Source organism: Indicator indicator, chromosome 7 (assembly GCF_027791375.1).
Source record: "Indicator indicator isolate 239-I01 chromosome 7, UM_Iind_1.1, whole genome shotgun sequence".
Taxonomy (NCBI): Eukaryota; Metazoa; Chordata; class Aves; order Piciformes; family Indicatoridae; genus Indicator; species Indicator indicator.
The window spans coordinates 12,247,395-12,261,991 of record NC_072016.1 but is presented as its reverse complement, the minus strand read 5'-3'; the positions used below and the strand labels follow the sequence as shown (position 1 = coordinate 12,261,991).

At 49.0% G+C, this 14,597-nt stretch overlaps 2 protein-coding genes across 2 annotated transcripts in view; one reads left to right on the top strand and one right to left on the bottom strand.

The window, feature by feature from the left end:
* Positions 1-998: 998 nt before the first annotated feature.
* Positions 999-4,610, bottom strand: HPS6 (HPS6 biogenesis of lysosomal organelles complex 2 subunit 3). The gene has a single exon (XM_054382357.1). It carries the CDS (start codon positions 4,608-4,610, stop codon positions 2,121-2,123), a length of 2,490 nt encoding a protein of 829 aa, XP_054238332.1. The 3' UTR covers positions 999-2,120.
* A 782-nt stretch (positions 4,611-5,392) lies between these two features.
* ARMH3 (armadillo like helical domain containing 3) overlaps positions 5,393-14,597 on the top strand; it is a 136,591-nt gene continuing 127,386 nt past the window's right edge. The window contains exons 1-4 of the mRNA XM_054382060.1: positions 5,393-5,407; positions 12,777-12,888; positions 13,350-13,406; positions 13,542-13,688. Coding sequence (XP_054238035.1) covers positions 12,787-12,888; positions 13,350-13,406; positions 13,542-13,688 — 306 coding nt within the window. The 5' untranslated portion in view covers positions 5,393-5,407; positions 12,777-12,786. The remainder of the gene's footprint in view (positions 5,408-12,776; positions 12,889-13,349; positions 13,407-13,541; positions 13,689-14,597) is intronic.

Here is a 14,597-nt window from a genome sequence, read left to right as displayed (position 1 = left end):
CTTGTTCATTGTGGCCACCTGCATCCAAACCCAGCCCTGGCAATGAAAAATTTTCCACAAAATTACTGCACAGCCCTTGCTGAGGCCTGCTCTCAGTAGCATCCCATGCAGCACTGTGCCAGGGCAGCATCCTTGGAGCCACAGTTCTGAGGTGGGCCTAGGTCCATCTTCCCTGGGAGACATTAATGGCAGGCAGGGCCAGCAGCTGCTTGGGGATGCGGCAAAAGCAACTTATTGCAAAATGACTGCAGTGGCTGCCACCAGCTCTTCTTTCAGGCCAGGCTCCCCCCACTGTCATGAGTGGCAGCTGTCAGAATCCACTTTCCTGGCACAGGAAGGAAACTTGCAGTGTCCCACCACCACAGCACAAGGCCCACCACAAGGAAAGTCTCATCAGTGGCCAGCCAGCCTCTAGAGAACAATTGCAGTACTTCCTCTTCCCCTTTGCCAGGCTTTTTTTCCACACAGGGACTTTCTGCAGCTGAGCTCTTGTCTGGTGGAGGCTTTGCCCCATCTTTACAGCAATTTGATAAACCAGAATCCCGCCAACAGCAGCTCTGCCACTGAGTGGTCAGGGGGCTCCTGCCAGGGCCAACCCGGTGCTTCCTGTTGTTCCTGGCTGGAAAATTGGCAAAGGGACAAGCTGAAGCTCTTGCAAAAAAATTATTCTTTCCTCAATTGCACTTTTGGGTCCTGCTCCAACCATGCACTGCCTCGATGGTCCTTCTCTGCAGCACACCCACTCCTGCCTCTGCCACTTCACTGTTAAAGAGCTGAGCACCACAGAAGGAATGGACTGTCCAGGCACAGCTCAGTCTCTGACCCCAGCACACACCAGCAGTGAGACACATTGGGCAGTGCCAGAGTGAGTTGAGCTTAGCCACTTTTCACCAGAAGTAAAATGAAACCGCCCCCTTCCTGAGGGGTACATCCTCACAACATCCACCACTGCCCCAGAACTGCTTTAGGAATCTTTATTTTTCAAAAGGAGTCTTCCACACTTAACCCCATTCTTAAGAGAACTAATGCAAGTGAACCTCCCACATCCCAGCCAGGCCAGGCTTTGCCACCAAGGCAAGAGACAGCTCCTTCACACCACAGCCCATAATGAGGGGACAAAGTCACAGCCAGTGTCTCTCTCGGAGGAAAAGGACAGGCAGTGAGCACTGAAGAGGGGCTGGAACCTGCAGATCTTTCTGCAGGACTGCTCTCAAGTTACACTGACCTTGCAAACAGAGGCACAGTAGCAGCCAGACAACCCTGACAAAGCCCCTTTGTGTGCAAAGGGCAAAGGTAGAGGAGATGGGAACAGAGGGCCCGGGTGTCCTACAGCATAATCTAAGCTTCCACAAAGAAAAGGGAGAGAGGCAGGGCCAGCCCTGGGCTCACACAGGCTGCTGCCAGCTTCTCAGCTTCAGAAGAGAGTTTGGGTACCGTCTGGGATAGAGAGATAAGGGAATTAGGCTGCTCTCTTCAGCTAAGTGGCTGCAATCAGTTACAGCTCCCAGACTGATCCCAGAGGAATTGCAGTGAGACAGCATGTGGAGTGCTGCAGCTGCCAGTGCGTGTGCTGGGACCCCCAGTACCACAGCTACAACACACTGGCATTTGGCATCTGACTGAGCCTAGAGCAGCAGCACTTGGTGCCCTCACTGCAAGAAACATGCCCAGTTTCTCACAGGCAGCACTTGAAGGCACCACCCAACTCAGCAGAGAAAGGGGGAAGGGAAGACTGTATGTCCCTGGCCACCACCTCATCACCACTTCTAGAGGGTCAGAGAAGTAAAGTTAAAAAAGAGCCAAGTGAAGTGAAAACAAAGTGCTTTAGGCAGGAAGCAGTTCTGTAGTCCTGTAGTGCAGCCTGTGCCTTCATCTGCAAATGCACCTGGCATGCACACACAATTGCACTTGCTAGAAATAGCCAGAAAGTCTCCTCTGGCTTCAGATGAGATCCCTCAACCACCCGGCCACCCAACAGACTCTTTCAGATGCTGCTGCAGGGAGGCTTCAGAAAGGAGCAGGCTTCCATACTGCCAGCAGGGCAGGATTTCCTGGGGCAGAGGTGGCTTTCCTCTCTGATGAGTGCACCCAAGGCTTGGTATCCCAGTGTGTTTCCCCCTTCACGCAGTGTCACCTTGTACCAGTGCCGAGGGGGAGGAAGTTCTTGCCCTTGGTGGCTGAGGGGTACCATTGGCTGCTGCTTTGAAGGGGATCTTGTGTTCTCGGGGTGGGGTAGGAGGGGGGAAGGTGGAACCCTGCAAGGCATCCAAGTACATCTCATCCTGGACACAGGGACGCTGCACAACCCTTTGTAGCAGTGGCTTAAGCAAGCCTACAGTCAGCTGGTTCTCCTCGCTGGAGAAAGGCACTGGGTCCTCCTGGGAGGGAGGGAGGTGCTGCAGGACCACAGTGAGGATTTCAGAGGCAGTGAGGTCAGCGGGGCACAGCGGCCACAGTGTGTCCAGATAAGGGTCCAGCTCCCGGTGCTGGGCAAACTCTGCCAGCAGCGTGGTGAATATCTCCTTATTAAGCAAGGGGCTGAGCTTGGAGAACTTTTCTGCCACCTCCACCACCCGCTGCCACCGCTTCAGGTGGATGAGAAGGTGCAGAGCTTGCAGCACGGCCTTAGGCCTCTCGCTGCAGAGCAGCAGTTCAAGCTCCATCTCATCATCTGCCTCGCTGCGCTTGTTCCTCCTGGCCAGTACTCCCAGTGCTCTCTTGTACAGTGGCACCCGGCCCTCTAGGCCCTCCTTGCTGCTGTACGTCCAAGAGATGCTGACGTACTGCTGTGTCAGTTCCACAAATCTGGGCAACCATTTGGGTTTGAATCTCAGGAAGGAGGTGCAAATGAGCTCAAAGAGTGGGACAATGCCATTCTGACCCACCTCCTCCTGCTGTGGCCCCCCCAGGACCTTCTTCCACACTTCTGGGGTGGCCCTGGCTACCAAGAGGCCATCCCCATTCTGCTGCAACTGAAGACAGCTCCTTGTAGCCTTCCAGGCAGCCTTGGGGAAGGAAGCAAAGATGGAGTTCAAGTATACCAAGTTGTCCTTGTCCATGTCAGAGTGCAGAACACGACTGAGCTCCTGCTCCACCAGTTTCTCGCAGTAGCTTTCCACCTCACTCTCTGGAGCACACACCACACAGGTCTTCAGGAGCTCCAGACTCATGTAGCTCTGCAGCTCCAGGCTCATTGTGCTCAACAGCTTGGCATAAGTGTCTTGGAGGCCTTGGGCTGGCTTCTGCTTTTGGCAGAGACTGTGCTGCAGGATGGCAGTGAGGGCTACAGGAGCTTGGAACACACCACCTTTCTTCAACTTCTCCACCGTCAGCTTGGAGCTGCTGAGGCTTCTCCTTTGATAGTATCTGCAGGCCTCCTCAAATACCATCTCCACCAGGAATGGCTCAGGTTTGCTGCTGTCCTCAGGTCTGGAGAAGCTAAAACTGTAGATGCCAGTTTGAGTGAGAAGCTGGATGCTGTCTTCCTCTTCTGGGGACTCTAAGAAATGCACCTTTTTCATGCTCAGGATTTTCTTCTCTACAAGCCTTCCACTCTTCTGGTCAATCAGGTACAGAACCCCAGCCAGTACACATGCCAGGATGCTGCCAAAGGTCTTCAGCTGGACAGGACCTCCCTGGGCCAGGGAGCCTCCCTGGAGATCAATGATATGCCTCTGTGTCCCATCTGGCTCCACTACGTTCACAGCACCCTTTGTGCTCACAAGCAGCAGACCCCCACTGTTGGACACAGCAGAGGTGTGAATGTCCAGAGGCGCCAAACCTGAGAGAAGACCCACAGAACCAAGCAGCAGCTTCCTGAAGTCTGACTCACTGCTGGAGCGCAGCACTTTGCTGTGGATGAAACCTGCAGAGGGGGCTGTGATGGTGAGCTTGGCCTTCTCGGGATGCCAGATGAGGAGGAATTTGGAAGTGGTGGCAAAGCTGGCAGTAGTAGGCACCAGAAAGACGTGCTGCGGGGAGGCCAGGATCTGGTATTCAGGGCTGTTGTGCAGCACTATCCTTACGGTGCCCAGCCGCACGCCTTGCTCCCCCACCTCCAGAGCACGGGTACAGACACAGAACCTGAAGGCACACTTGCTCATGTCCAAGTGAGCATCCAGGGGAGGCCTCTCCTCACACCACATCAGGCTGGTTCCTTGGCTGCACACAGAGACAATTCGTGCCCGGGCACCCTGGCAGAGCTCCACTGTCTGCAGCAGCTGCCAGCCTACAGCCACCACAAAGTGCCAGACCTCGGTCCGGCCATGCTCCCACACAATGGCCAGTACCCAGGTGCCCAATGTCACAGGGCTTTGCAGGAAGAGCAGTCCCACAAGGGCTGGCTGGGGCGGCTGCCAGTTCCTCTCTAGGTCGGCTCCACCGACGCCGTCGCGCTGGAAGGCCACCACCTGGGGCAGAGGAGGTGGCCGGCTCTTCTGCAGGACCAAAAGATGCTGCCCATCGGGGCTGGACTGAACATGGCTGGGCTCTTCTCCCTGGCACAGCAGCTCCTGCAGCCAGTGGCCTCGGCTGAAGTCAGTGAAGTCGGAAACCTGCCGCAGCATGCCGGCTCGCGTCCTGGGGATGTCCGCCCTGGTCACCGAAAGCATACACCAGGACGAGCAGGAGCACGGAGCTCCTGCTGCCGCGGCATGCACCCCCTACTCCAGCACCGCCCCATGCCCCGTTTCCCAGGTCACTGGAAACCTCCCGACCCCCTGGCACCCACCGGGCACCCTCCTCCGGCGAGCCAGTTCTGGAGCACCAACGCCCCAAGGCACCTGCCTCACCCCCGCTCCTAAAACACTCCCCCCATCCCCGCTGCCCCGCTTGACACCCGCCACCTCCCTCCCGAAGCCTGCGGGGCCTACCTGCCGCCGCGGCGGCTGCCTGCTGGGGCCGGAGCGACCCTCTGCCGTAGCCGGGCCGGTGGCAGCTCGGCTCGGTACGACTCTGGGCTGCACTGCGCAATCACGAGGCGGCGGGCTTCCGGGAGGGGACGCGCCGCGCCGGCCCGGGCCGCCGCAATCTCACTTCCGTCGCCGTCGTGGGAAGGGTGGTGGGGCAGCGGTCCGGGGGCAGGTTACGAGGGCTCCTAAGCGGAGGGAACATTATTTCACCGAGGAATACGTGTGTGTGTGTGTGTGTATACGTGTCAGTCTTCCCAGAGAAAGGTGTCCGTCCCGAGAAGGAGCCTTCTCGCCGCTGCCTTTAGCCGCCCCGCCGGAAACCGGGACCGCCCGGGGAAGCGGCGAGCGCCGAGGCCCCGCCGCTGACAGCACTGCCCACCCGTCCCGATTGTGGGCGGCACTAGGACCGCACAGCGCCAGCCCCCTCGAGGTGCATGCGCAGGGCGGCCGGCGGCGGCGGCGCCTGCGCACTGGGGCGGGGAGCGGCGGGTCCGCAGGTGAGTGCTGGGGAGCGGGGGGGGCGGCACGGCGCGCAGCCCCCACACTCTCACGGGGCCAAGCCACGCCCCCCGCAGCCCCTCCTGAGCGGCCGCTCCGGTCCCGGCCTGGGCGTGGGCTCGGGGTAGGCTGGAGGCACGGGGCCCTGGGGTGCTGCTGCTCTGGGGTTGGGGTGCTGGGGGTCTCCATGGGATGGGGATGTTGTTCTCCTGCAAGGGGCCTCGTTGGGAATAAGGGCCCGGTGAGCCGTCCGCCACGCCGGGTGCCTCGCAGGCCTCTCAGGGCCGTTGGGGAGTCTTCCTTGGCCTCTGGGTGGCTGTTGCTGGCGGTACCTTGTCGGGGGGGACCTTGGGAGAGGACGCGAAGCCTGCTTTGCCACAGCCCCTTCAGCGGGCCGGTGACCCGGAGCTATTCCAGGGCACTTGCCGGGGCACCTTATTGCTTGTCCCCCCAGCTCCCTTCTAGAGCCGGGCCGCCCTTGCAAACTTGGGGCGTGTGGCAGCGTTTTTACACAAGTCTGTTGCTCAAGAAGTTGTCGCTGCTTTCCCTGCCTGCCTGCAGCGCTGTTGTTACCGGTTAACTGCTTTACCGCCGTGACTGCCTCTGGGCTCCGTGCGCTGGCTGCCCTGCCTGAGGAGGCCTTGCAGCAGGGTGGAGTTGCCCAGCCCTTTGGCTGTACTTGTGCAGCTGCTCATGGTTCACAGTGTCAACTGGCTGTTGAAACGCTTGGGATTCCAGATAAAAAGAAAAACGTGCAGGACCTATTTCTTTGTCACTGTTCATTGTAATTATTTGGTTTACATCATGATCCTACAAGCACTTGTATTGGCAAATTGAAGAGGATCAATAAACAGTGGTAAAAGAGTGGGAACTTGCTTATTATGCTGAAGACAGAGGCAGCTTAATACATAAGCTTACAGCCTCAGAACCCTGTTGCTTATGTCACTAACAAAGTTTGCTTTTAAGCAGAGGCTGCAATCTGAATCTCTGATGAGAGCACATTCAGGCTGAGCAGGTGGGTGGAATATGCAAAGCAGTAAGATAATTTTGGTCATTGCAATACGTGATGATTGCAGTTCACCTGCTGTTTGAGCCCTAGAAGGAAATGTGACAAAATTTTTAAGAGGAATTTCATGGGGCACAGATCAGTTTGGTTTTCCAGTAATAACAGTGTAATGCTTTGCCTGTGTTGCTTAGGGTGCTTTTTGCTCTATGTGAATAGAGTCTGCAGGTGGAGTATATACAGCATAAAACTATCCAACATGCACAAAAGTGAGGCTTTCGTGAGCTGCTTGACTGCTATGCATTTTTCTGCTCCTCAGCCCTGCTAACATCCCAGGCGTCCATGTAAACATCTTCAAGAGGATCAGCCTCTGCTGCTTAGAGTTGCTGTGTTCTGGCTCCCTCATGTTTTTTTTTTTTTGGTCTGTTTTAGGACCTTATATATTTTTTGTTTGCATTTTTCTTCCTGAGTGCTTGGGCTACTAGTGGTCCATATCTCAAAAATATTGCCTCTCTGCAGCTGTACTTTCCTTATCTTGGTGTGGTTCTACTGTGCAGCTTCTTGGAATATAGCAGCTTTCTCAGAAGTTGAAGCCAAGGTCATGCAGCTGTGTGTATTCAGCATGGGCCTTGCATCCACACTGACAGCTGAAGCCATGGGAAAAGGGCAGGTGAGGGTTGCAGGGAGAATGTTTTTCTCCAGAAGGAAGATCTCTGAAAAGGTCTCCAAGTGGTGTGAGCTTTTGTAGTGCAAGTCTTGAGGCAGTGCAGAATATTTCATGGTGAACTAGGTGGGATGGATTCTGAAAGGCTTGATGAGTGAAAACCCAGGGAGACTTTCTAACATGAGAGCTGAGCATTGTAGTCAGGAACACAGAAAGGAAGCATGATGAAATTAAAAAGTTCATTTGGAAAAATGTTTTGAACAGATGGAGGTGGAAGTGTGTGATGCTTGTCTAGATGAACTTGACAGGAAGAAGCTTAACTAGTTGTGTAAAGCTGATGGATTGGGTGGTGTTTTAACCAGACAGATAAAAATGGAAGGCAATTATGGATGAAGTGTTAAAAACGTAGCTTGGGTGTTACTGTTTTATATCATTGCTAAAGCAGGTGTAGTGGAAGGTAGTCTGTGGCTGCATCTGCATTAGGAAGCTGCTTTTGCTCTTTTTCAGTGGGGGGTTAAATAGTGATATCACTTTTAATTTGTACTGTGTAGAACCACATAAATTGCTGATGCTCTGAACGAGGTGGAAGGACTTGATAATAATACATATACTGGGACTGTGCTGGAGATTATGTTGCCTGGTACTACGGAAAAAGAAGCAGGATTTTATCTGAGCTTTGTCATCAGTATGCCCTCTGAATCTGTTTCTCGTTGGATACTTCATGGAAGGCACCTGGCAATTCTGACAGATGGATCCAAGGCTTGTGTGCTTTGAGTGTTACTGTTTTCCTTGTTGGTAGGTTGGGCACCTTACAGGTGTAAATGGAAGTACAGTCTGAGCAGTCTTCATTTCACTGATGATATATAAATAAGGTAATGAATAAATGAAATATAAAAGCTGTGTGGATGTACTAGCACAAACCCTAACCACCAACACAAGAACTGGCCAAAAATAAGCTACAAAAGGGCTTACAGTAGGAATGTGGTCATGATCACAGTATATCAGAGGTTGGAAAGGATCTCAAGAGAGCATCAGGTCCAACACCCCTGCCAGAGCAGGATCACTTAGGGTAGTCCACACAGGAATCTGTCCGTGTGGATTTTGAAAGTCTCCAGAGAAGGAGACTCCACAACCCCCGTGGGGAGCCTGTTCCAGTGCTCTGTCACCCTCACTGTAAACAATTTTCTCTTCATGTTGAGGTGAAATCTTCTATGTTCAAGTTTGATGGTCGTTAAAGCCTTGATAAAGTCTAGCCCAGCATGTTCCTCTCTCTCTGTTTTCACCGTGGTCCGCTAGTCTACTGCTGGTTGCCCTGGGCGTTTTAATACTGCAGCTCCAACTAGGTCAGGGCACTATTTATGCATCAGGATTCATAGGCTCTTGTGCTGGGTGCAGATTGCCTGTTGCTATCTATGTTTTAACTGCTGGAACCTGTGTTTTGACTGCTGTCTGCTCAGATCTGATACTGACTTTGCAGATTTGTCCCATGGAGGAGGGTTTTCCTAGAACTTCACAGGAGAGTTTAATGACTACTTGGCTTATGCATTGCTTTAGAAGCTGTAGCTTAGCTTTTTGGCAGAGGTTTATTGCCCTCGCTTGCATGATCAAGATAATTTTTAAACAACTTTTCTTTGGATTTGATGTGCTTGGAAAATACCTTGAAAACCAAAGCATCATCACACTGGGTCCCAAGTGCATGCAGCTGGTGGTGGGGGCAATTACTAGCCATGAAATATTTCAACAAATCAGTCCAATTTTAGTGGCAGTGGCAAGTCAAGAGATACTAGATTCTAGAAGCAGAAGCATCTGGGCTCTTACTCAGAGTTTTAAGACTGAGGTCCAGGGCTTTGGCATTAACAAACTAATACAGATCATGCAATTTGCACTGCTTTTTTCAGATGGGGAGTAAATGGTTTGTTAACTGAGTCAGTATGTGGAAATAACATTTTGTCATCTGTTTGTTTTCTATTTGTTTAGCCAAGAAGTGTTATGATATATTTTTTTTGGGTGGTCCACTCAAACACACTTTCTGGTGCCTGGCGATACGTAGGAGTTGTGTGTATGCACACATCTGTAATCTCAAAAGCTTTCAGGTTTGTTGGCTGGGGCAATTAAACACAAAATACAGTTCTTGATGGGCTGCATGCAAGATTACAGAAGTTACAAGATTTGGATGCTTGTGCACATGTACATTAGTGTTATGTTCTCTACATAAGGTGATCCATGGAATAATAAATGAGTACAGGAGCTGAGTGACAATGTGGAGCATCCATGGTTTCAAAGTGAACGAAGTCTGAGTAAACTTCAGACTCACAATGTCAGGTTCATTTTTCCTGTGGATATTCTGACAAAGAGCTAACAGATGTGTTCTTCAGAATGTCACATGTTTGGCTGGAATCTCTGCTATGAGTTCTGGAATGAAATGGATAAGAGGTGAATGGTTGGATGTGGCCCATCCCTTTCTTCCTGACTGGATCAGCTGATCCCAGGGTTGACGACAGATAAAATAAAAGCCTGCTTGAACTTCTGTCTGCCATGGCTTTTATCTCCCTGCCTTTGAGCTGTGAGGACTCGTGCTCTGTTGAGGTTTCTTTTAGTTTCAGATGAAGCATCTTGGATATTCTGCTGCACAGCAAAGTACTTGTGATTCTGCAAATCCACATGTGCTTCTCTTGGCCCCAAGGGGTAGTTCTCCTGTGCAGTGGGTGACTACAGCAGGATTCACTTAGCTGCATGTGTTAATGGGACTGACCTAGTGACAGAATAAATTATCCACATGAACCTAAAACGTGGAAAATGCACTGGTGCTTATAAAGTGTGATGTGTTTAAAGGATAATTGTTAACTCTATTCAGTGTTGTTCTTATCGTAAGCTGTCATGGCATCCTGATAATTTCACACCTCTACATCTTGTTTGTAAATATTTTGTGCATTCAACTGCTGTTTTATGTGGCTGCCCAGAAGGTCCCCATTAGAAAAATGCAATTTCCTTTTTCTGTCTTTATGACATCTAGAAAATGTAATTGCATAAGGTGAAAAGAAAAAGCCATTTGTTCAGCCGTCATAGGTCATGAAATAAACACAGCCTGATAAAGCATTGGCATGAAAGGCAACTTTTACTTTCTTCCCCATGCTCCTTCATTTGCTCATTTGTAGAACAGCAAATTATAAACAAGAACATTATTTAATCCTTGCCTCTAGCAGTCTCCTTTATATGCACTCTGTGTTGCTTTGGTTAAGAGAATGTGAATTCCAACTCCCATTCTGATAGAAACTAGAATTTTTACATGATCATATGATCCCTCTGCTCACCCAGCATCAAGCCTTTGTGTCTTGTGGGATTCAGATTTTTCTCTCTTTGTGGAAATGCAGGAGAAGTGTTAAAATGCAGCTCTCAAAGTCCAGGGACTTAGCAGAGCGTATCGATCCCTTCCCATTCACATACACATTTCGTGTGAGAACGCTGACCTAGAAGCACCGAGAGTTAGTTTATTAGTTTTGACATTGGGATTCGTTAGCTGTAATTCAATCAGAAGCATGCTGATGGATGTGTTTGTGTGCAGGGGCTGGCAGCTGCTTTAGGTTCAGAAACTTAGAATTCTGGTTGGGAAATTGTTTTGTGCAATCTTGGGTAAGATTTGTATCGCTAGGCTAAAAGTGACATTATTCTTGATTCGGCTTTTAATAGGTTTCTTTCTGTTTCCAATTAGGTTTCTAATTAGAATAATGTCTCCCATGACAGTTTAAAAATAATGCAAAGTCTGTCAAAGAAGCTGCATCAAGATGATTGAGTAATGTTTTCTTTTTTTGTTTGTTAGACACAAACCTTTTCCCGTCTTAGTTGAATCTATAGATCTGCTAGGCTACAGGAATGATTTTGGTATTTGCAGAAGCTTCTGGTGCTGTAGTTGGTAAGCTTTCTTCTGTCAGTGTGTCCTGGGGCTGTTTCCATTCTATATAAATCTCAGCTTTTCAGGTGTGGGACCTGCTGCCCTTTGTCCTACCCTCTGCTTTCCCATCCAGGCAAAGATCCTTCTCTTCACACCTAGTGGAGGGTCCTTTGCAGCAGTGCTGTTTATTCAGGCCGAAAGTTTTCCTGCCATGTAGGGAATGGAGATCTATGGCTCAAGGAATGAACGTCTGAGAAAGTGACTGGGAGCATGAGTGTCCTAGTTGAGAAAATTGTAGTTTAAATACAGTCAAAAGCTGTCTGAAATGGGGAAAACGTGGAAGAGATCTGGAACTGTGCTTGCTGGAATTTGCTCTTTGAGGGAAAGGCAGATATAATTTTGTTGTGGTTGTGAAAGGGGTTCAGGCAATTTGAAATGGAGGGTAAATCCAAAGCTGTCTCCATGGCTGCTAGCTTAGAAGGCTCTGGGGTCTGCTGTGTGCTGACTGCACTACCACTCTATGCATAATTTAGTATGGCTGAGTGCAGCTACCACAAGAGCCTGCCCATGTTTTTCTGGAGCATGACTGAAGTCTCTGCCTGAGGTGTGCTGCTGCCTTGTGTCTAGTTACCTTTGGAGGTGTGGGAGAAAGGTTGAGTGCTGAGGGATATGAGAAGGGATGGCATTTCCTGTCTGCTAAATGCCTCTGACCATGCTGCAGTGATAGAGGAGGTTAGAACACTGCTAAAACTGTGATGCTTGCCAGGGGAAAAAAAAAAAATCTGTTTGCAATAAGTACGTGTTTGCCAGATCAGAGTGGTGATGTGCTTTGTAGCATCAGATGTGAGATTGATAGTACTTGACAAGTCAGATGTTCTGACTCTCAGCCCCTGAAATGGGTTGACTGTTCAGGACTACAGCCGTGGCTGTTACTTTTCTCCTAACAATTATTTTTTTAATGAAGATGCTTCCTATTTTTTAATAGGTTAACCAGTAAGCTTGAGACACCACTTAATTATAGTAAACCCTGTTTGTGTTTCTAGAAAACGTTTTGTTGTCAAATGAAGCAGGAAATTAATCTGTTTAAAAAAAAATATCCCTTCAAAGCTTCTCTCGTGTTTCTCCATCCTTCTCCCAACATTGGACCACTTCTGATGCTTTTGAGGCTGGGGTTCTTCTCTGGCTTGACTGGCAGAGCAGCTGGCAGAGCTGTCCATGCCAAAGTACAGAGGTAGAGACAAGCAAGAGTGTGTTAGGGAAGCTTTGCAGCCAAATGTTTCTTAGTGTTGGACCCTATCTTAGAGTGCAAAAGCAGAATTTGAAGTGCTTTGGTAGGCAGCAAATTAAACAGATAAGAGAAGACTTTTGCAAGTGGTTTCAGGAGGTTTTTGTCACAAGCTGCCCTTAAGGCTTGACCAGTGTCAAAAAAAGACTGGCTATCCATTCGATAAGTATCACAGTTCATGCAGTAAGATTAAAAAATGCCTACTTTTCTAGATGTAAACTGCATTGGTCTGGATCATGAATCAATTTCTAGCAGAGAAAAGTTAAGAAAATTTATTCATAAGGAGCTTATTCTTTATCAGCCTGTCTGGACTTTTGCATCTTTCTTTGAAATGGGGTATAAGACTAGATGGGACCTTTGATCTGCTTTCTTATCTGGTGTAGTTATTAAAGCCCCTACTTTCATCTCGTGAGAAACTGTTAGTATTTCAGTGCAGTGAAAAAGTCTTTCTTGGTTGAGGCAGGCCAGATATGCCTTGAAGAAAAGTTCAAGTCTCCATAGCCTTTTTTATCTATTCTTACCTTCAGGATATACAACATGGCCCAAGCAGAGAAGAAAGGTGGGCTGCTCCGGAAATCTTCAGCTTCCAAGAAGCCATTGAAGGAAAAAGTTGTGTTGATGTATGATGAGATTTTCACGGTAAGGACCTGAGCATCTCTTCCTTCTAAAGTGTTGTGTGAGATTTTCTTGTGCTGAGGGCTCTGTGTGGTGGATTCTTTTCCCAAGGTAAGGATTGCACAGTGCAGATACCCCCTTCAGGCTCTCCTGCTGTCATGCAGAGCTCTGCATTGTGCTTTCTTCTTTAATGTCACCTTGCCCAGTTGTCTCCCAGGATGATTTATGGTCTATGGGAAGTTGTGGCTTTTCAGGTATTTATCAAAAAAATGATCCAGAGAATAACCAGATGCATCCTAATTGAGAGCTGCTTCTGTTTGTCCTGTTTCTGGGAGTCTGTGTATACAGAATTCCATACTGTCAGACCACTTGGTCATCCAGTGGGATGATGCTGACTCTGAGCTACTCATCATCATGATTTTCTTTAAATTCTGCCTGAATTTTTTCTTCGTGTTTGCTCTCATGGCCGTTCCTTTTTCTTTCAGACAGAGGATCCCAGTAAATGCAACCCTAGGTTTTGGGAGGAGCTGTTTCTCATGAAGGTAACAGGCGTTGAACATTCTCTGATTTGCTGCTGCTGTTCTGCCTGCAAAGTGGCAGACTGTCAGAGCAAGGAGCTAAGTTTCTAAGGTGTCTGTTGTTGTGTAACATGCATGAACTGCTTCTTAACCTGACAGGTCAACCTGGAATATCTAGAAGGCAAGCTGGAGGCTCTGGATGGGGAAGAGTTAATGAAGATAAAAGACAACATCAACTGCTTGTTTCAGCACTGCATCCAGGCACTGAGTGAGGAGCACCCAATCAGAGTGGTCAATGCATTGCAGGTACCATGCTGAGAGCTAGGGAATGCTCTCTTTTGCAGGCAATGTATTTGCTGCTGGTATCAAACATCTTGTACTCATTTCTTTGCTTATGAGAGGTGATGTCTACAGAGTAGTTGCTGCTTGTTATCTGTGGAGATTATAAACATTCTTAGTCTCTTTAGTCTTTGAAGAACAATAGATTGTTTCAGAATTCAAGAGAATCTGGTGATACAGGGTGGAGCAGGTAGCAAGGGATGGACAAGAGGGGCTTGCTCATGGTGCAGGCTGTCAGTACAGGGGCTCAAGAGTACTTGGTGTAGATTTGTCTCATCTGCTTTTTCCCCTTCTCCCTCATTTCAACCTCCCTTTTTAATTTCCATGTGGGTTGAAAATGAAATAAAGTTCTGAAGAAGTTGGTGTGAAATTCATACAGGGTACTGTCCCTGCTGGACACTTCTTAATTGGAAGCTGTGAAGAACTGTCACCCAGAATTAATACCCATTTTCCTGCAGGTTCCTTCTTACCAAAGCTATGCTGTCTTGTCCAGAAGATTCCCTTCCTCAGTCTTGATATATGATGTTACTAGCTCACAGGTTGATTCTTACAACTTGGTGAATGCATTTGTCTGAGTTTTTCTCAGCTGTGGGAATATAGGATATGAGTTTCAGGTTTGAAGAAGTCACCTCTAGGAGATACTGTACAGGCAGTAAGATGGGAAAAGTTGATTTAAAACAGTATTTATTCCTCTGATATACGGTCTTGCATTTTGTTGTTATTATTATTATTTGTGGAATTAGGGTGAAAGGAGGCTATTAAATATGGTAGTTATTGCTACAGACAGTCTGGCTCAGCCCTGAATTTCCAAACTTGTAGTCAGCCTTTTGACAAAAGTTAGGCCAGGGCTCAAGTTTAGAGTCTGCTGTGTGAGTG

Excerpts from the sequence above, each read along its gene's own strand:
- HPS6 (XM_054382357.1), bottom strand. The coding sequence starts at position 4,610 with ATGCTTTCGGTGACCAGGGCGGACATCCCCAGGACGCGAGCCGGCATG.